At 44.1% G+C, this 22567-nt stretch overlaps 1 protein-coding gene across 10 annotated transcripts in view; it reads right to left on the minus strand.

The window, feature by feature from the left end:
* The window catches only part of tn (tripartite motif containing protein thin), a 154800-nt gene that overhangs the window by 1907 nt on the left and 130326 nt on the right, over positions 1 to 22567 (minus strand). The window contains exons 3-16 of one of the 10 annotated variants that reach the window (XM_014352135.2): positions 18953 to 19137; positions 18634 to 18867; positions 17194 to 17543; positions 16821 to 17102; positions 13912 to 14239; positions 11691 to 11938; positions 11323 to 11609; positions 10461 to 10809; positions 7868 to 7963; positions 3155 to 3685; positions 1910 to 1975; positions 1561 to 1623; positions 568 to 732; positions 118 to 262 (exon numbers count right to left, since the gene is read on the minus strand). In XM_014352135.2, the coding sequence (XP_014207621.2) occupies positions 118 to 262; positions 568 to 732; positions 1561 to 1623; positions 1910 to 1975; positions 3155 to 3685; positions 7868 to 7963; positions 10461 to 10809; positions 11323 to 11609; positions 11691 to 11938; positions 13912 to 14239; positions 16821 to 17102; positions 17194 to 17543; positions 18634 to 18867; positions 18953 to 19132 (3324 nt within the window). In that variant the 5' untranslated portion in view covers positions 19133 to 19137. The other 9 variants (XM_014352140.2, XM_014352141.2, XR_016293354.1 and 6 more) reach the window with 9 other exon arrangements.

Consider the following 22567-nt stretch of genomic DNA (forward strand, 5'->3'; position numbering starts at 1 on the left):
TTGTTACATTCATACCATTTGTATTGTATGATATACATATATATGCACATCTGTAAACAAATTATGTGTCCGTGCGTTTGAGTCGAAATTGGCGGAATTGCGTGGTGATTTACCCACCTGGACACGGTGATTCGAGCTGTCGGCCACGACGATCGAGTTGTCGGGGCCGACCGCGAGGCCTCGCGGCCACGTAAAACATCCGGCTTCGCTCCCCCGCACCCCCCATTTGAACAGCATCCGCCGCTTCAGCAGGTACTGACCCCTTTGAAAATACATTACAATTTTATTTTCTTTTTTTTCTTTCTTTTTTTACTTTTTGTGCGCTTCAAGGGAACGAACAATTTGTTGGCACACCAACGCACCTTGGCATAGCTCTCCCGCGAGGCTTTTTGCGTGACTTTTTCTACCATTTTTTTTTGTTTTTTTGCGAGCGAGTGATTTCTTACGTATATAGCGCAAAACGCGTTTCATAACGAGGTTCTCTTTTTTTTTTTTTTTTTTTTTTTTTTTTCATTGATTTTGTATAATTTTACACAAGAGGTAAGAAAAGTCACTTGATTCACTTACCTAGTGGAGGAACCTACTGCCGCGGGTATAGCGGGAGCTGCTGTAGGGGACGTGGGGGAGCCTGACGGGTTTTTTTGGTCGTCGTCAGAGGATTCAAAGGAGGCCTGTCCCGTGTGCCTCAGAGGCAAGCCCAAGGATAATCTTCGCGAGGCCGAACTCGCACTGCTGTAACAACACACGCGCACATACATTTATATGTGTACTCACACGCCAGACGTAATCAGGGTATGATTGTTATTATTACTGCTTCTATAGGATTGTACATTTATTTTGTTACGTGACAAAAAGTAAAAGTATTGCATATTAATATAGCGTCAAATCGCACAAAAATCTTACTCTCTCAACACATCCTGATGGCGACATGTTAATGATAAACACAAACCAAGGAACACCACTACAAATATAATATATGTAACAATTATGTTGTCTCTTTTATCAAGGCAAGGTCGTCACATAGAGATTTACGTGGTATTTTTTTTTTCAACGTAATGATAAAAATTCAAAAAACATTTATTTGAGAAAATACATTTTAAATTTGACTATAAAGATTTAAGATTAACAAGAAGATTTTTGAATGAAATTCAATGAGTAGGTATTTTTTGTTGTTTCGATCGTGCCTTCTTTGGTACAACAAGTAATGGTCCACTTTATAAATCCACCTCTAGTTTTCTCTTCAATTAAGGGATTAAAAAGTAAAAGGGAAAAGCTTGTATGGTAGAAATCTTGGCGTTGAAAAATTCTACAACCGTCCTGTCGATCTCAAAAAGAATTCCGCCAGATTTCTACGTTTTTTATTTTCGAACAATCAAGACATTTTAACAATTACTCTGACATTTTAATCAACACTTTTACATTGTTTTTTAATCAACTCTTCGTCAAAAAGGGAAAACGTTAAAGCATTAAAATAAAAAAAAAAAGGTAAGACTTTGTTAACGTGATAATTTATAGGAAAACAAAAAAGCTTGAATTCTCGTACACCGGGGATTATCTTACCCCACGCGGTACTTGTTTTCATTCAATGAATTAGACACGGCATTGATTTTATCTCCCAATCGTCTAAAACGAAATATATCTGTTTCTTTAAAATTGTCATGTTGAATATTATTGTTTTACACAGTCATGTATGTGTGTACACTCACATGTGTAATTATTAGACCACTATATTTAGTTAATGACAGAGTGTTGGTGAAACGTTACATAAACATCGGGTTATAACTTTTATGATTATTATTTTTTTTTTGGTAATGCTGGTGGAATGTGGTGGTGATTGATGATTACTTGTAATGTTCGTATAACATTTTTTTTTGTTTAATTTCACTGTTACACTCGGGGACTTTCTTACCCGCCCGCGCGATACTTGTTTTCTTTCAATGAATTAGCTACAGCATTGATTTTTTCTTCCAAGCGTCTAGAACGAAATATTACTGTTTTTAAATATACTCTTTTTAATAACTGCATTTCATGATGTAATGTGAATAAAAATGACGCTTCGATGAAAATGTACGTACATTTTTGTATGAACAAAAAAAATTTACTTCTACATCTATCAGCATAAAATGTAACTGTAAAGAGACTGGAAGACTGTTTTCGATCGTTTTTGTAATGTGTTTAGTTTTTTTTTTGTTTTTGTTTTATTTTTAAGCTAATGCACGTAGCACTACTCGTGTATTAAATATGTTATTTACTACCAAATGCAAAAAAAGTACTTTTATTCAAAAGTTGCATTAGCTTTTTGTGTTTGTATTTGGCTAAAGCTGCTGTTAAAGTTCAGTTAAGTGTGGGTGTTATAATATTCATGTACGATATATATTATCATGACGATGGTTTAGACCAAACGGAAAAAGCAATTTGAAATAAATATCGTGTATATATAACACTGTTGGAAAAATATGAACATTTGTTAGGTAATAACAATCTTTCGCAAACCGTTACGTGTTAAAAGTTATTGAGTCGGTATTTTAATTTTTGCTAAAACATTCAGCGTGTTAATCGTTACACCAGTTATTGAAAAAAATTTTTTCGAAAAAAATTAAAAAATTAGTTAACGTGTTAATAAATTTCAAGTTAATTGAAAGAAAGAAAAAAGAAAAAAAATATCGTATAATATTGAAAACAGCGGTGTTGACAAGTAAAAAAATAACTGAAAGTGTTTACTCCTTTTGCAACAATTTATTCAACAGTGGTATGCATCTTTAACAGTATGTATCTTTAACATACACTCGTACTCGATTAACACGAGAGGTACAGCGGCACGTAAACGTCTCTATTGTTCTATCGTAGCTGATTTATTTTTTTTTGTTTTTTTTTTTTCAAGACCAGTTTTCGCACAACCTCTCAACGATGCTTTACTTAAAAATTCAATAACTTTTGTGCCTGAAAAGTAACAAAACAAAAAACAGGCGTTACAACGAGGCTACCACGTTTTCCAACAATGTATATATTTTTCATATAATGTACAATATTGAATGACGGCATTATTTTCATTATCGTTCGTCATCATACCGAGTAATAATAGAAAAAAAAAAAAAAAAAAAAAAAGAAAAAAAAAAAAAGAAAAAGAAAAAAAGTGAAAGAGCGGAGAATTTACCTGGATGAGGGGATAGCGGAGGCCGAGGAGGGCGGCTCCTTGTCCTTGGCCGCGCGGTTACCGTACTTGTTTTTGAGGTAGCGGGCCCAAGAGCTGAGCGCGGCGCCGTCTTTCTCGGCGCCGGGCCGCTCGCGATCTGGACTTGCCTCCCGGGACTTGAGGGCGTGGGTGCTGCGGCTCCTCGCCAACTCCGAGCCCACGCCGTACTTGGCCGCCAGGTAGGCGTTGGGCGACTGGGTCGTCGGGGAGGGCGGGTCCTCGTCGAGGTCGAGCTCGTCCGGACCCCCAAAGTTGTGGCTGCTGCGCGACCGGGCGAGCCGCTGCCGGCGCTCCTTCAGGGCCGCGTAGCGCGAACGAGGCGACAGGCTCGAGTCCTGGCTTGCGTCCAACGACTCCAGGGGGTTGCTGCTCATGCTGTTCGCCGTTTGCTGCTCCGACCTGGCCGAGGAGGCCGCGGTGGTGGTGGTGGTGGTGGGACTGTCGCTGCCGATGTTGTTCAGCGCCACTTGGCTCCGGCTCTTGTTCAGGAACCTGAAACGTGGCCAAACACCCGGGGAGGGAGGTAGTCCCGACGTTAGCTGGGGGCTCTCGAATCGAGGTCTTGGTATATACACGTCGCGTATACATATACACCCGCAGAGGATCACAGACTGTACGGGCCCTTTCTTTCTGTAGCTGTCGCAGTGATTATATTTATTTCAAGTGCGGGTTATACGCCGATTATCCCACGCCGCTGCTCATCAGTTTTTGCTCTACAGCCGTACGATCGACGACAACCACTTATTATTATATTTCGATTTTTTTCTTTGGTTCATTTTCAATTTGGTGAGAGGTCAACCTTGCGTTTTTTTAATGCTGCACTAGATCACAGAATTTACTAGAAATACACACGTATCGTTTATTTCAAGTATGCAATGATGCAATTGATCAATCCATGCTCTGTGGTTTGTCTATGTGATATCAATTGATTGGCGAATGAAATATCTTTTGTTGATTTTTTCGATGTCGTTATGCGTTACTTGTAGATGTTTCTTTGATTGGGATAGACGCAACAGTTACCTTTTAAAAATGATTTAAACATAAAAAAGAAAAAAATACGAACGTACAAAAACCTTTTTTCTTTTTAAGACATAATAACACATAGTAAAATTCGTAAAGCCAACGAAATGCTATTACGTAGTACTAAAAAACTTATAGTACTGATCAAAACCATGAAAGGTCCTGTATTTGTTTGTTATATAACAAAAGAAAAAAAAAACGTACTATAATTTAATTGGACAAGGAAGAAGCACATAATATGTGGTTTAAGTATCTGAAGTTTATCTGAAGAATAATGTTGAGCTTTGATGATGATGTATCATAGCAAGCCATGTGATGTTGTTAGTGCACCATTAAAGCAGGCCTTGTCTCCGGGATAAACAGTACTGAATGACGCGTGCGTAGTAGGTAATCGGTGTACAATTTCTTTTTTTTTTTTTTTTTTTTTTTTTTTTTTAAGAATTATTTTATTTCTATGTGACACTTAGTGCAGTTATTGAAGCGGAAAAAAAGTAGAGAGTTAACCAATAGTAACATACATAAGTGGGGAAATAAAAGTCAGAGAAACACAGAGAAAAAGCCAAACATGCGTCGTTGCGAGTATTATTGTGAATGTTCATGTGTGTGTTCTGATGATGTTGTTATACGTGTGCGTATAATATGCAACTATAGTGATGACAAATACAAAAAAAAAAAAAAAAAAAAAAAAAAAGAAGAAGAGAACGATAGAATCGGGGAATTGACAGTAGATTTGAAAGGTAAATAAATAATGCGACTTGTCACACGATAATGCCGTTTATTTACCACACCAACAAACTGATTGAAGCTCATTTCTATGCGTATAAATTGAAGAAGCCACAAAAGTACAAATCTCTTGAATGTAGCAGTACTACAGATTATGCGGTTGATAATAAACTATAGACTTATGGTTCGTTTTGTCGCCGCCTCGACAATAGAGCCTTGAAAAATGTTGCCCATTGGGCCGTTCTTCTTCAATCGCTCTATCGGCGATGCAGCTTCTCTTTAATTCACGAACGACGTTCAAGACTCTTAGCTCTCTTCTCCATTTTTTTTTTTTTTTTTTTTTTTTTTTTTCTTATCCTTCGTCTTATTTTTTGTTTTGTATTGCTGGGTATATCATAGGGACAAAGCTACCTGGGTACGTGAAGGGAAATCTAAAAACTATAGTGATTACCCCATCGTGTGGGCTTGATAAATCATGTATGGCATATATGGGCACATACTAATACATAATGTATGTGTATTAATCGTGATGCGTATATCAACGTAAAAAATCAACTACAAAGCTAAAAAAGGCACTTTTTTCACACACGCTCTCCTCGTTATTTCTAATAGAATATGGGCTCAAGCAACAGCGGTCTGTGAAAACGCGAGGTTCGACAGTCATGTGAAGTCGCGAAAAACCGTATTTTAGATAATATTGTCTCGCAATGCATCGAAACGAATTTTGAGATGGAAAAAAAAAGAAAAGAAAAGAAAACAACACCAACGCATCATCAATAGAGTTTTGTTTAATACTTAAAGTTACAAAGTAATGCGCCAATAGGAACGATAATTTACTCATTGTTTGGTTCGTATAAACGTATCATCATAGGTTCTCGCGATTCTACGATAAACTACCACGTATTATCACAATAACTTAATTAGAGAAGACGAAAAATGCATTAAAGGCCATTAATATACGTATAAATGTCAGACATGTATAGCTGTATGGCGCCACTACCAAGAACAAAAAAAAAAAAAATAATAATCACATTGTGTATAAGTACACGTACTCATGGGTACACATGCAATTGTGTATCGCGAACATCATCAGATCTTATAAACGAGACAACGATGAGTGGAATCGTATAGAGGTCCCCTATGCATACAGACACGCAGACAAGAGCGAGAGAGATCAATTTAGAAGGGAAAATTCTGGTTTCAAAGAACAAAACACGAGAAACACCAACAACAACAACTGCAAACAGAAAATCCTCGAAAATTCCCCAAGTAGTGTTTACCGCATGCTCTTGTCCCTTCCCACCTTTTACACATCATCTCTCTCACGCTCCCCACCGCGATAACGAAGAGGACAATCGAAAAAAAAATTTATCTGCTCGTGTAAAGAGAGAGAGAAAAAAAAAAAGAAAAAAAAAACAACGTGACGTGTGTATGCTTGATCGATCGGAAGAAAAGTGTTCATCTTGGATAACCATGAGTCACATAAAAAAATTGATTAGGACGCTACAACACAGTACGGAAACACAGAAGACGGTGGTTACCATTCTCATGGGAATCGAACTCGTATCGTTAGCACAGTTATGATCCTCGACCGACGGGTCTCGTTTAGTCGTAGCGGTACTAGTAGGTAGGAGCAAAGCACCGACGAGGTCGCTCGTCTCCAAGTTAGCGGCGGCCGCCTCGTCGTTTTCATCCTCTTCGCAGCCACCCCCTCGATCCTCGTGGTTGTTGTGGTTCTGCCCGACCACGACCCAACCGTTCTCCCCGATACTCCACTGGCCGTCCACCTTAGCCGGCAGCTCTCCCGCGAGCCGCACCTCGTTGTTGTTGATCTCCCCTTCCCTGCCACCGCAGCCGTTCAATTTGCTCTCTTTGGCCACGACCCAGCTGTTCTCGCCCAACTTGTGCCCGACCTCGTCCGCCACCACCCAGCCATTGTCGTCGAAGAGGTTCTCCTCCTTCTCGGGCTGCTGGTGCTTCACTGGGACCCCGTCCTCCTCCTCCTCCTCCTCCTCCGAGGTACTACTACTGTCCATCTCCCCACTCGTTTCGGACAACTGACCCATTGCGTCGTCACTATCACTCGCGTGACCGTTTTCACCAGTCCCGTTGCTTACATTAACGTCATTCGTATCGGTGCCATTGGTACCGTTCGTCTCGAAACTACCTTTTCCCTCGGCACTCTCGTCGTCGTCGTCGCCGTCACCGTCGTTACCGTCCCTGTCGTCGTTACCGGTAGCCACGCCGTTTAGAGTTTCACTTTCGGCCCCGAGGCCGTTCTCCCGGCTACTGCTGTCGTAACTCGTGCTCTCGTTGTCCTCACTTTCACCACTGTCACTGTCATCACCACCATCACCACCACCTTCTCTTTGGTGGCCGTCGTTGCGAAACCCGTTGGGGCTATTGTCGCTTTCAGTCTCGAATCTCTCATTGTCGCGTGGGCTTTTGCGCTCCTCGTTCACCACCGTCGTCGTCGTCGTCGTCGTCTTCTCGTCCTCGAGCGAAGTCCAGGGCTTGCCCTCGACAAAGATTTCGACGCCGGCCGGTGGGCTCTTGTGGCCATTTTGGCCGTCGACGATGGGCCCCGCTAACTTTTCGCTCGCCTCGGTGCTTTGCAACGCTCTACTGTGACAGTCGTCGTCGTCGCTGGGGACAAGTGCGGGCCCGGGCGACACGGATGACGATGACGACGACGACGACGACGACGACGGCTGTGGCAATGGGCCGGCGTCGGCGATTGGATCCGCGGAACGCGCCTTCCCGGACTCGCCCTCTGCGTCGTCGTCGTCGTCGTCGTAGTTGCTGTCACCCGTGTCGTCATCGTCATTGTCGTCGTCGCGATCGCTAGAGGGGAGCTCGGCACCCGGGGACTCGTCTGGCTTACTGGAATTCGAACCGAAGTCGTGAATGTCGTGATCGCTTTTTACGAACCTGCTGGTGTAGCCGCCGGGCGTCGTCGTGGCAGGAGTGCTCGTGCTCGTCGGCGAGGCCGCGGACTGGGCGGGGCTGCCCCTCGGTGTCCCATACCTGCTCCGGACAGACAAGGCAAACGTTACGTGCGTGTGGTCTAATTTCGATGTGGCACGGGGATCCTTGGCACCGACACTGCCTTGTTTTTGGATGGGCATTTTTTTTTTTTTTTTTTTTTTTTTTTCAATTAAATCATAAATAATGGCCAAATCAAGAATAATGTTTAAAACTGAAACAAAATCGTGCTCTTGGGTGTTTAAATGTCACGTGATTGCGAAGATGCGAAAAAAAGAAAATAATATGAGGCGAGACGAGAAAAAAAAGTGATGTTTAAGTGTTTGACGAGAGATACGTGAAGAATTTTTTCAAATCTCAAAGTTTCGTATCACAACAGCGTAAGTCACGTTTATTCATGATTTTTCACCTTTTTCTTCTCATACAGAATTATTAATACATGTTAATTCATTGTTACAACAGCTTTCACAGTTTTAAACATTTTCTTTCCATCACATTTATCACAATTTCGGTAGAATACTTTTTTTTTTTTTTTTCTATATCTGTTTTCAGCAAGGCGATTATAAATTTATAAATTTTTCAATATATTTTGGCAAGTAAATTTTTCTATATTCTCTATTATATATTTATATGTATATATTTACCAATAGGAATTTTCTTTTCGTTTCGTCGAAAATATTTCATAGATACACTCAACAGATGATATTTAATATTCATATATATATGAAACAGTTTACGAATAACAGTTTAGATGCAGATAATTATGTTCCGACGTATATTGGGTTAATATTTAAGCTAGCTTTTTTTTTTGTTGTATAGAAAAATTAGCACATCTGCTAATTCCACTAAATTCGTATATTGCACAGCAAGAATTTCGTATATATCTCATACACAAGGATATTTACGATTAATATAGTTATAAGTATATTTTTATCACTTTTTGTGTTGTATATTATATATATATCGCCCGAAAGGATAGCTGTAACAGTTTTATCTTTCGTTACCCTCGTATGAATATCGAAATGGTTGTTGAAGGCAAAATAAATACGCCAATTTTTTCGATAAAACATTTATTGTGCAGCAAAATCGTATATATATATTTAGATATACATTGTTCAACTCTCATAAAATATATATCCGGTGACTGTCAAAGCCACCCGTTTATGTATATAGCGAAAAAATAAAATAAACTCTATAAAGACAATGTCAACAGGTTTCAGGTGTATATCGTTAGTTGGTACGATGCATGTAAATGCGATTTGCCGAAATGCGAAAAATTTTACTGCACAGCATCCTTAAAGGCTCCTTAAGCCTACAATTTTCGTCAAAATAATTAGACTGTGTTCATTTTGTCAACTTTAGGGCCAGCCCGTTATTAATTTTCTTTTCTTTTAGTGCTAAAAATATACAATAATAACAAATATCTCTTTTTCCAATGCAAAAAAAATAAAAAAAATAAGAGAAAAGGAAAAAACAACAATAACAAATTAGTATACGCTAAAAACAATCGATTAGTAATCGTCTTGTTAATAAATACGTTAAACAAACGATCTTGTTAACAAACATCTCTCGTAAAAAATAAATGAAAAGCTCTGGTTAAAACGCTGAGCAATAATTACAATCGGCTCCCATATACTTTTTATGCGTGTTTCGTGATCACGACGATCATTAAGGTACGTGTCGTTACGAGGGATTGCCATTTTGTACAAACGTGTAAAGTCCACGCATCTCTCGACGTGGACAGTATGGATCATCTATACATATTTATTTATATTGTTACAAATACGTTAAATGCGCGTGTGCAAAATTGGGATCGATTGTAATTATTACCACACTTACAATTAGTTTGTTAGTTCAAAGCCATTTGCGTCAGGAATGAGATTTCTCTTCGCTTGCGATCCTATAATCTTTTTTTTTTTTTTTTTTTTTTTTTCTTTCTCCATCATATGTATTATTTATATTGTTTTATACGTTATCTATGTAATACTATATTGCACCTCGACAATTTGTTTAGTTACCGTGAAAACGTACGGGCGTCGTAGCCCTCGCGTTTTTACAGTAAACAACGTTTATTATACGTAAGCGTAAGTGAATCGCGCATTGTAGCACAGTGAAAACACTCGATAAAAATCTCTCGACAACGTTAATATGTATATATATATGTATATAATGTATCGGGACTCGATCCAATAGAGTTGCGCCTCGCAGCGACACAGCACAGGTACTGGTATAAGTATTATTAAGTATTAAGAAGAAACACCGATTCTACGAGCGACAGCGGTAAGCCCGTCTGCCGACAATCAGGGCGCAAGCGAAAAAAGCCAGGAGAGCGGCCCAAGCGAACAGTCACCCGAAGAGGTTCTCGAGGACGCCAATGGCTAGCCGGCCGGCGGCTTTTTTGATCGCGTGCCTCTTCGAGTGGTTCTGCCGCGACTCGAGCCTGTGGTTTCTCCTGTTGTCCCTTAGGACGCTCGCGTCGTCGACCGCCGCGCCCCTGACAACCCCCTCGGCCAAGGAGCTCGGGGAGTCCAAGTCTTGCCTTGTACTGGGCGAGTCCTCCTTGCTGCCCCGCCTGGCCTCGGCGCTGCGCGCCAGTAGGGGCCCGATGTCCGTGCGCGCCATCGTCGCGGACTCGCGGCTCGGTTGGGAGGCGCTCATGGTCGCGGGGTACTGGTACGGTTGGCTGGCGGCTCTGGTGCTCGGCTGCTCGGGCTCGGACTCCTCCTCGCTCTCCTCCGAGTCGCTGTCCTCCGAGGAGCTGCTCGTGTCCTCCTCGTCCTCCGCCTCGTCCTTCTTCAGCGTCTTCGAGGCCGGCTCGTCCCGGCTGGTGACCGATGCCGCGCTTGACGACGACTGAGGTGGTGGTGGTGGTGGTGCCGCGCGGTTACCTTTGCGGGAGAAAACAGACAAGACAACGGACAGTCGCCGACTGAATCAGTTCTGTCTATGTGATTACGGTACTAGCGCTGCATGCGGTGGTTCAACGAGTAGCCGTCGAAGTTATTTGTACATTGGTGAAGTTAAAAGTAATAATTTTTGTTACGCTAAAGAGAGAGTGTTTCCCCCCCCCCCACCTTTCAAATCGGAGTAATGAGTAATGCTTGACCGCACGTGCGTTGTTATACAGAGACACGAGGCGTTTGTTACATGACTCATCGGAGGTATTACAGTGGAATCGTTTATTGGCATTGTACTCGGAAAAATCACTTGGGGTCATTATAACGTCGTGGTTTTCTCTTTTTGATAATGACTTTACACAAAGTAGTCAACAGGTTGTCAAAGTGCTCTTACATTACCGATATGGGCACGTGTGACGGATGAGCTGATAGCGATGGCGAAGAGAAAGGCGAAAATATAGAGAGGCGCGCGTGCGAGTTAATCGTGACAAAGTGGTGAATTACCTGCACCTAAAAAACGGCTCTGGAAGGGTCTGGGTGTGACAGCTGAAACGGGGGAGTCTCGGTTGGAGGTAAGCGAACCTGCGGGGCTGCTGGCCGTGCCGATACTGTTGTTGTTGGCACTGCTGTTCTGGGGTCCACGGGACAGGTACTTTTGTTTCATTTCCTCGGTCGTGAAGGGAGCGCCGGTGCTGCGGATGCCCGAGCCGGTCGAGCTCTCGGAACTCGTGCTCGACTCCGAGGAGCCACTACGACCCCCCGGACCGTGCGGCTCCGTCGACGTCCTGTGACTACGTTGAAACAATTTATTAAAAAAAAAAAAAAAAAAAAAAAAAAAAAAAAAAAAAAAAAATTTGTCAGAGGCAATTTACCTGGAGATGGGTGTTCTGCGGGCCGTCTCCTCGGGGAGGTCCGCGTGGTCCCGATGAGCCGCGTGCGCCGAGAAGGGCTGGGGCGACTGGCGCACCTCGTGGTGTTCCTGGACGGGCGAGGCAGCCGAGCCTGTCGGCGAAGACCCGCTAGGGCCCTTGTTTTGCTTCTTGATCCGGGTTATCTCGTCGTCCTCGCCGACCCCGCGGCCCACCGTCGACGGTGCGAGTTTTCGCTGTTGCGGCTGGACCTGCGCTCGTCCCGGGGCAGCCGTCGGTTCGAGAAAACAGAATCAGAAAAAGAGCGCGGTTCGCTCGCGTTAATTTTTTTTTTTTTTTCTTCCTGGCTGCCTGAACTGCAGCTGCTCGCCGCTGTACGATTAGTGATTATTGCGCGTTGCAGCGATTTGTTACTACTTGAGTTGGTAAAAAAAGAGATTGTCAATCAATCGCCAGCTTTTTCTATATTACGCGGTTAATTTCTTATCTAATGGAAAAGGCTAGCGTCTGTCGTTGTTATTACGTTGACTTTTTCTTGCTTTACGTGTCAATCAAACTAGATACTGAGCCAAAAGCATATAGCGTTCACCAATTGCCGTTTACTGTATACAATAAAAGTACTGTTTGTCAAAGGAACAAAGTTTTTTTTTATTTATTTTTTTTTTTTATTGATTGCTCAATTCATTGGTACAATCCAAAAGTATTACAATAGTCCTACGGCGGCTCTTTACGGTCCAAGTCATCTGTAGATGTACTTGCTATTAGTGTCAATCTCGCAAAAAAAATGGCAGCCCGGTTGTGTTTAGCTCTTCTCATGCGATATTTTTCTGACAGTAAGTATTATTTTGTCACTACAAGGTATGATTATGCGATTATTAATTGCGCAAACCAACAAGGTTTTAATACTCTCTCAAATAAACTATCAGACACGGAATGTGAATATAATTATTATGTATTTCAATTATTGTTTTCAACTAAACAAGACAGAGAAAAAAACCAATTGGCCATGTCATGTGTATTTAATGGCAAAATCAGGCGAAGAAGAGTACAAATAATTATTATTATTATGCGTTTATGATATTCAACAGCGAGTCTTACTTTATTGCATTAGATACAAAAAAAAAATTGAATAAATACAAAAGACAGAAATAATAAAAGAAATATGGTGTTGCGATGTTTTTTTGTGTCTGCGTGTATGTGTGTGTGTGTGTGTGTGGCACCAAGTAGAAGAAGATGTAAAAAAAACACCCAAACTGAGTAACGTTTCGAACTTATTTTCTTCGCTGCTCTTTACTCGGTGGTTTGGCACTTATCCTATATCGTTCGGCCTTTTTTGAACTCCCGGTCTTTCACTTTCACTGTCGAAAACACAAACGAGTTGTCATTTTTTTTTTTTTTTTTTTTCTATAACAAGCTACTCAAATAAGCTACGTCGATAGCATAGGCGTGCTCGAGAGATAAGGGATTCGTGTGTGACATGCATGTGAGAGTGCAATGGCGTTGCGTGCTATTGTAAAAAAAAAAAAAAAAAACCTCGAAATAACAATAAACGTGTCCATAGTTGAGTTTAACTTTTCATTTATTCAGAACTCTCTGGCATATGTATATACTATATGACAATCCATAATTATTGTATGACTATTGCATTTGTGTCCGTGTACAACAATGCCACTAGTGCTTGGCACACAACACGAAGATCCAACATATAAGAAAGATACCGAGATGCTTGACAGTGGAGTTGCGCACGAGCACGTCGGCTATTACTTTCTTGAAGGGCCGCGCGCTTTCGGCCTCGTTTTCGGCTGATGGGGGCTGCGAAACGATTTTTCTTTGACTTTTTTTTTTTTTTTTTTTTTTTTTTTTTTTTTTTTTTTCTTATTTCGTGCAAAACAAACGGGAACTCGTTACAGTGCTCGGTCGTTTCGTAGGACGAGTCAACATATTTTTTCTTCCTTTAGTCAAAATTAAAGAGACACAGGGGGCGCGTTGCCAAAGTTTCCCATTTTTTCGAGCAAAAAACAATCCCTCGCTGCATACAAGCGACCGAGTGAATCCCCAATGAGGGTGAGAGCGAACGGAAATTAATCGTAAGCGATGAGACAACAAAGACAAAAAAAAATGAGAAACTTTCAGTGACGAAAAAAAAAAAAAACAAAAACAAAAAAACAAAAATCGAGTGATGTGCCAATCGCGTAAGAGAGGAAGGGTTGTGTCGTTGGCTCACCTGGCTCTTGGCTTGGCTCTGCTGGTGTCCGGCCGTGGATGCTGGTGGCTCGTCCTTCTTGCGTTTACCGGCCCTCTCGCACTCGTTGAGCTTGTTCATAACACGGGGCGAGTCCGTCAGCCGGAATATACCGGACAGGGGTCCCCTGGAGGCGTCCTCGGTGTCGAGAACGCGCTCGCGCTCCCTCAAGGCCGAGGACTCCTGGGGCGCGTTGAAGCGCACCGTCGACCTACTGTCCCCGTCCGAGTCCTCGCCGTCCCGGTTGCGCATGAAGCGCGACCGGTACCGCGACCGCGACCGAGGTGCCTCGTACTCCCCGGCTTCGTACCTATACGCGACAAATGAGAGACGGGGGACGTTATGTTTTATACACATGTGCTCTAAACGCCCCTTTCGAGAGTTGCACCAAGTTCAACGAGCTTCATTGCTATGCTGCAGCCGGTCGACAATGAACCTACTCGATGACAAATTTTTTCCCTTATCCAAGCTCCCGCGGCTTGAACAAAAAGGAAAAGGAGCAGGAACAACCTATTATATTTTAGACATTAGATGTCTCAAACCAGAGCTCGAATCGCCGCACCCTCGAATGGAGGGACATTACCGATCAATTACATCGAACTAATTGGTCATTTCAATGTCAGAGGTTGGATTAAGTAGAGTAAGCCAAAGTAGTCAGACTTGAAGTAAGAGCCCATGTGTATACATTGTCGCGTGGAGAAAAAAAACTACCACGGCGGTGTATATAATGTGCGCGTTATTTAGTTTGCATTTTACCAGTTAATAGCGTTGTTTGGTAGGAGCGGTCGTCGCCTCCGACGAGGTATTATCGCAACTGGCAATTATATTGGCGCGGTTTGCCGAGCAGTACGTAGCGCACCGGTGCTCGTATGAAGTATCGTACATATGTGTAGCACAGTGTTTGCGTTTGATGTCTGGTGGGAGAAAAAAAAAATTGCACGGAAGTGCAAGTTTGCACAGCTGGACCACCGTGGGATAGGGGACATAGAGAGAGAGAGAGAGAGAGAGAGAGACACAATTTATACCGTGTAATAGGTACATGGGAACAAAAAGGCGCTTCGCGATAGCGCAACCACGTGGATCGTGATTAACGGGGTTGTATGCGTTACAATTTTTCATTTGTATGAGTGTGACGGTGTAATCGCGATAAAAAAAGTTGGTGTACTGTCATCGGTGTGCATCGCTGATGGTGTCTTTTGTAGTCAGAGTACTGCGCGGTAAATAGCTCGAAAAAGCTCGAGCTTCGCGAGGCTTCGGCAAAGACTTGCGATACGACGGATGAAAAAAAAAAAACAAAAACTGCTGATATCGACGAAACAATATTGTTGAAAAAAAAAAAAAAAAAAAGTCGGCGAGTGGAAGCCAGAAGCGTTGAGAAACGAAGACGAAAAGGTCGGGCAGAAAAAATAAGCGTCAAAAGCTCCGTATTTATAACCCTCGTTCGTGCGCGCGCTCGTATACGTGTGTCAGTCGGGCCGAATATGTGGGTCATTCTGAAAAAGCGTGTGTGTACCGCCTCGTCTCACCACGTACTCGCACACACACACACACGCGCAACCGAGGGAAAAAGAGGGACCATCTTGTGGCGAGGCGCCAAAATAATACGTACTCTGCACACCGTCATACGCGTACTTATGTGTATTTACATGCGCACGGTGGACAAGGAACTAAGAGGCGATCTAAGCCCTTGCTCGATCCTATTGTCTGTCGTACCCTTCCTTTTTCCGTTGGAGCAGCAAAAAAAAAACTTTGATCCGACTGATGAACAAAAAAGGCGGAAAAGTAACAGAGTCGTGCATGGTGATTTGACGCTGAACAATTACGAAATGACGAGGATCGTTTGCATTTCCAGTGCCGCGCCGATTGCAACACTTTACTTTTTAACGCGAAAAGATACGGACACGCGCAGGATCGGCGAGCCCGAAATAAAATCAAATAAACGACGCAACGTCGAATGGAAGATTTAAATTTATACCAAGTGTACACGGCGATGATGATGATAATCCCGTGTTATAGGTATACACGCGAGACTTCCCTCCGCTTCGAATTGATTTTGGACCAATACCAAAGCTATACGCGTATCTACACCTACACCGAAATCTATTTTCGTGCGTATTTTTGTGCATTCGATCTTTTTTTTTTCTTTTTTTTCCCCCCTTCCTCGCAAGGTTAAAGCCACGTGGGGACCTTAAAAACAAGTAATCACGAGTGGAAAAAAAAAAAAAAGTAATAAAACACGTCAATGCATCGACTTCGCTTTGCATCCCCCATAGCCGTGCAAGTGGTATGTACAGGTAGCGCGTGATTAATAATTTCTCCGACTGCGTCTAGCGCGTCGCGGGAGGGTGAGAGCGCGTCGAGTTCATATTTAGCATCCGCACACAGACGCGGCGCACTTATTGCAAAGTGGATGAGAGTATTGATTTCCGCTCGAACGCCCGTCCTTGCCTTTACGTAAACCAACAGTGCACGGATAAGTACGCTATACTTCATCAAGACTAACCTTCCCCTATATTCGGCCGTCGCATGTATGCAATATACATGCCACAGAGAAGGAAATAAAACAAAAAACAAAAAATTTCCAACCGTTTCACGAACCAAGAAGAACATAATATACATCAGCTGATTGGAACGCTTATCGATCGGCGAGCTCCCGCCCCTTTGTATATACACACAAACAACCAACAGCTGAGGTTATGTTAACCACCCCCTAGTCCGCGTCAACCCTCTTTTTGTTGATCGCTTGGAAAAAGCTTGACGCAACTCTCGATCGAGCGAATGAAAAAACCGAGACCAGACAACAAACAAACAAACGAATAAATAAACAGGAAGTTGTGAAAAATAAAAGTAAGAGAGAGAGAGATAGGTATGACAAACAGTTAAAGACTCACTCGTAGTCGGGGACGTAGCGGTTACGGCCATGGGTGCGGTCGTCGTCCTGCTGTCTGTACTGGGAGGCGAGTCGGTGGTCGCTCTTGCTGCGCATGAGCCCACCAGGCGTTGCGCCGGGGACGGACAGGCAACTAGTGCTGCCCAACAGAGCGTTGGCCCCTGCGTCGGGCTTGATGTTCAGCTCCCCGTACCCAGCCACGTGCAGGACCAGCTGGTTCGGGTCGTGCGCCATCACGAAGCGCATCCGCCTACTGTAATCGCTCGCCTCGTACTCAAAGTTCCTGGGGGTCGTTTGAATTTAAATCGACAATGTGAAAAAAGTGGGCGCCAAAAAGTACCCCCCTCCTACCCCATGAGTATGCGTATAGGTACCGGATGAACTCGAGGGTGCGGAGGAAGAGTTCCTTGGTGTCGAGTAGCTCGTTGTCGTCCCAGGGCACGTTCTCGTTGATGTGCGCGTCGGCGAGGTCGCAGTTGCTCTGTATGTTGGCGATCTCGAGCTCGAGGTTCTCCTTGAGGTGGACGAGGCCCCGGAGCTCGGTGTTTAGGTAACGATCGACCTCGTTCCGCAAAAACTCGGTCCGGTCCTTGAGCGCCTTGTTCAGCCGCCTGTAGATCTCGTCCACCTCCTCGCCCACCGTCGACGCGTTAGTCTGCAGGGCCAGGGTGTTCTTCTCCACCTGCGCCAGGGCCTCCTGGAGTCTATGCAGGGCCCTCCGCACCTGCCAAACCACGAAACAACCCCCTCCAGGTACAATACACGCCCGTTTCGAACACCATACACATATATGTATATTATGTACACTGCTTAATGTGTGCTATATATTATCATCCGTGCAGTCGCCGTTCGGATGTTCCAACGCAAAGAACAAAAACAAACATGCCCAAAATTTCCAAGTAACCTATAAACTACCCCCTTTTTTTTCCCCCTTCGCGCTACAATCTTTTAAAACGATGGACGAGTGAGTTTTTTATTTTTTCTTTCCTCCCCAACAATGGTTGTACCTATATGTATACACTTGTGCATTGAATCGTTAACCGTAAAAAAAAAAAAAAAAAAAAAAAAAATCCATTAGTCCAGAGTTCGTGGACGAGTGTCTCAAGTACCACAACGCGCTGCGCAGCCTGCACAATTCCCCGGAGTTGCAGATCGACATAAAGGTAAAAAGCTTCGAGCGCGTATGAAATCGAGGAGAAACAAGAAAAAGTACGTTTTTTTTTCTTTTTCTCTCCCGCCTTCCCCGGTAAAGTTAAACGATTTTGCCCAAGACTGGGCGCTCACTCTCGCCGATAAGGATACTCTTGAACATCGGCAAGAAGGTACTTGTGGGGAGAATCTTTACGTCGGATTGGATGGGGATCCCGCGAGGAAGCTCGAGGCCCGCGTACCCGTCCAAGCCTGGTTATACACTATACGCGCATTGTACCACATTGGCATTATACACCCGTGAGTTTGGACGCCGTAATCGATGCAAAGTTACGTGAGGCAGGTACGACGAGATATCGGCCTATGAGTTTGGAGGGCCCGCACCATCATGTCCCGAGGGCATCGCTGCCGTGGGCCACTTTACGCAACTGGTCTGGAAGGCTACTAAGAAACTAGGGGTCGGCAAGGCAACTAGCGCCCGGTCCGGCAAGGTATACGTCGTGTGCAACTACGAACCGGCCGGCAACATCATCGGCCAGTTTGCTGACAACGTTCTACCCCCCGTCAAGGTATAATATATATGGTATACCTTTTGTTTATACTTTGTTGCCGGTACTTTCCATGCATCATATTATAGACGTAAAATTAGGGTACACCCAATATACCTGTGAGTTGATGCTGACGATGTTTTTTCTGAGTATCTTGATGTGTTCCTCCTTGCACTCGGGACAGCACTTTTTTTCGCAATGGGCGCACAAGTTGCAGTAGCTCTTCTCGGAACAGACGCTGCAGCGCTCCATTATCTGACCACTCGTTGGGTCCGGCAGTTCGCCGGTGATCTCGATATGTAGCTCGAGGAATCGCTGGAGGGTCACGTTCGTTGGGAAAGCTTGCACACCCTGCAACGTATTTTTTTTTTTTTTTTTTTTTCCCTTCCTTTTTTTTTTCTCGCGTACGAGAGTACGGTTGTTATATTATACGCACCTGGTAAGGTATGCGGTGTTCGGCCCGGCACTCCGGACACTTGACCTGTCGGCGGACGTAATCCACCAGCCCGTCCATGCAGGGCTCCATGCAAAAGCTGTGCTGGCATGGCAGTAGCTTTGGGTTTCTGTACCGGTCCAGGCAGATCGCGCATGTCAGCAGCTGCTCGAACTGCTCCATGCTCCCTGTCATTAACGTCCTTTTGTTACTTTTTTAAATTTATTTTCACTATAACCCCTCCCACCGTTTTTTTTGCTGTTTTAATTTCTCCCGTTCGTGATACTGTATAATGTACATTAAACACCAGTAGTGCATCATCGCTTTCCCCGTCTCTATCTCTCGCGTGACTAATGCACTACTTTGACTCGAAGCAGCAACGGCAGCGCGTTTCTGTTGCATACACATTGCGCAAACAATTATTAAAAGACTGCGCGCGTGCGATGTTTCTTGGAGATAGTACCGACTAATTATCCCATATCGCTTTTACTGCCCGATGGGTATACAATAGGTATACATGTAAGCGGCTTGTAGATAAGGATTAGTCATTTGTACACACATACTTTTTACAATGCGTTGTACGATGTGTGTTTTTCACTGGTGCCGAGGGACATTTTGTTGCCAATGTGCTTATGTTGTTTTTGGTTATTTGAAAATGATGTTTACTGTGACGCGTCGTTAATAAAAAAAAAAAAAAAAAAAAGTTTCCTCATAGAGGCAACGTATCATATGGTGAAAGTATAAAGTGCGAGCGATCCAAAACAGATAATAGGTATATTTTATTCATTTGGTGATTTCTTGATGATAATCCATAATATAATTCGAGTAGTCAAGTGAAACTACCTCAATTTTACTTGATTATCACTAGAATGTTTTCTCTATTATAATTTGCATAATGCATTATAAAAATAGAAAAAAAAAAAAAAAAAATCAAGTGATAATCAGATAGAATTAAAGTATTTTTCCTCAATCAGGTACTCCACACGGTAATTTAGTAAGTAGAGATGAATTGATACAGTGGTTGCGAATCAGCCGTACGATAATGCAAAACTGCATGTATATATAGATGCAGTAGTAGCTCGAGTGTGTGTGTTGTATCTGTGCATTTGTCAGCAAAATATTTATTCGCGAGCGGATACGTGGGTGATGGCGCCGGGACGAGATGAAAAAAAAAAAAAAAAAAAAACATGTGAAGAGAAGGGGGAGGGACGAAGAAGCCTCGATTCCCACTCGGGGTGACATTTCGAGGTCCGCTGGCCTTGCGGGCGCTCGGCGAAAGCGAGGAATACGCGCTCGCGAGCTTTCACGCGATCTCGGGGTCTTTTGCGTCGCGGAGCAAAGGGAGCTTTGAGGAGGAGGAGGGAGGCGCGTGACGCACACGCACTGCTGGCTTTATTACCCTGCTCTCGCTTCGTTTATTCAATTTGCGCGATCCGACAGATTTTCGCCGATGCGAGAGAGAATGGCTCTGTTTAATTGGGCTCAACCTCTGCTACGCTGCGCTGCTTTTGCGTTTATTCATCGACGATTTTTTCCGTCATCGTCACTAGCCCTGCATACAGTATAGCGCGTTAAAAGGGAAAGGGACCACTTGTTGCTATACACGTCCAGCGGGTACACCGCGTGAAATTGGGTTTGACACTGGGTTTTCGTATAAGTTCTCCTCTCCTTTCTATGCTTCCACGACGCTGTTTTCGGAAAGCCCGAGCGCGATCCCGTGAAGTCTTATTTCGTCGCCACGACTCGAGTTTCCTCCGTTTCCAAATTTCGCGTTATTAATAACGACACACGCGCCCCGTTCTTCGGGCCATCTTTACCCCGTGCCTTCCGCGAGGATCGATCTCTTTGTCGTTTATCTGGTCACATCGGCCCTTTGTCCTCCTCTGCCCAAATGAGCGTATAAATACACGCAAAACAAACGAATCACTCGACCATGACGCGTTGCACGTACCAAAATAAAAGCTCAACAATGATGGCAGGCATAAAGAGTCGAGCGGACCTTCGCGGGGCGAAAAGCTCGACTCTTGGCTTTTCGATACTTTACGCGTTTTGCGGAATCCAAACAAAGTGTTTCCCTCCCGACGGTCTCGGCGTTATTTATAGCCCACTGTTGGAACGACGGACACAGCTCGAAATCACACACTCGAGGTGCTCCAAAATCGGCTGTACATATGTTCAAAATCGGCTTTTCCCCCCAAGAATTTGCGATACGAACAAAAAAGGGTTGGATTGTTAATCCCCTCGTGGATAATTAAGAGATATCCGGTTGGAGGTTTTTTGATTAAGTGCTCACGGCGGTTCGATGGATGTGCACGGATTCACGAAAATAGAGCGAAACGCCAGCGCCGATGCGAAATAGAAACAGCCTCGCTCTTGAGTGCGGTCCACGGTGATTCACCGACTCTGTTTTAACTCGCAAATACACACACACACACACCCTGCACACGCGCCAAAAACTTTTCTTTTTTTGCAACAAAAAAAAAAAAAAAATGGCTCAGAGGAGCGTGGGAAAAAAAGTTTATTTCGCGCATCAGTGGGCATTGCTCGACACCCCCGAGCTTGCAAAAGCTCCCATGGTTGTTTCGTCCAACACCTTGTCCTATATACACCGCGCTGTGCTGTAGTTATATTATTTACCTGTTTGCTTATTTCACAACAATGTATATGTATGTATGACCGGTGCGCCTCTGTGCTTGCTACCGCGTATACATGTGTCGGGGAAAAGTAGCGAGTCTCCCTTGTTTGTTGGTCCTGTTCTTTCCTATTGGCTCGTACTAACAAATAAACAATAATAATAATGATAATTGTCACCCCGAAAAATTCCAAGCACGGGTACTTTGATTGTCCGGCGCGCGTGTACAAAAACAAGGGGCGCTCGCGTTCAGCTGATCCGGTCGCGGTCGCCGGACGGATAATCGGATACTGATACCAAGACCGGAGCCAGGCGGCGAACCGGAGCCTCTGGCACACGCTCACGCGGGAGACGGCAAGCGCGCGACGTTGGATTTTTATTTTTAGTCGCCCCGGGTGGCCATTTCTCCGTCGTCCCGTGCTCCCCAGCCACGGCTTCCATTTTCCAGCGGCCGTTTATTTCGAACGCACGGCCGGACCAGCGAAAAAGCACACGCCGCGATTTCGCTTCTCTCCGTTGTGGGAAGGGGCCCGTAGAGAGAGGGGAATGTGGGGCGCGAGCTGCCGGCGAACTTTGACTCTCTCTTGGCTGTGCTCCGAGCTTTTTCGGGAGCCTCGACCTTCCGCTTGTGCTGGCGGTGCGTGGTGCGCTTATCGACGCGGAAGGGGACGCTGGTCGGTAAGGCCGCAAGCTTCTTGCCGCGCGCGCGGCTGTAGGTGGGGAAAGAGCCGGGAGCTTGCGCGTAAGCTGCCTACAGTACCGAAAGTGGTTAAACGGACTTTGTGCGCATTTAGATCGATGAAGCTTGCGGGTTACTTCAAAGGGTTGTTTTGCGAAAGCGGGAGGAGTTTGGGAGGATTTTCTAAAGTGTTGGTTTTTTATCGCTTGTGTTTGGAGAAGAGCTTTTTTGCGAGATACGTGACAATGAGACGGGATGATGGAAACCCCGACTTGTCTCGATCGTCGTGTGTGTATTTTTATTTAAT

The sequence above is a fragment of the Copidosoma floridanum genome, unplaced genomic scaffold (genome assembly GCF_036245765.1).
Source record: "Copidosoma floridanum isolate Cflo_tuat_1 unplaced genomic scaffold, Cflo_Japanese_pri ptg000030l, whole genome shotgun sequence".
In the NCBI taxonomy this organism is placed as follows: domain Eukaryota; kingdom Metazoa; phylum Arthropoda; class Insecta; order Hymenoptera; family Encyrtidae; genus Copidosoma; species Copidosoma floridanum.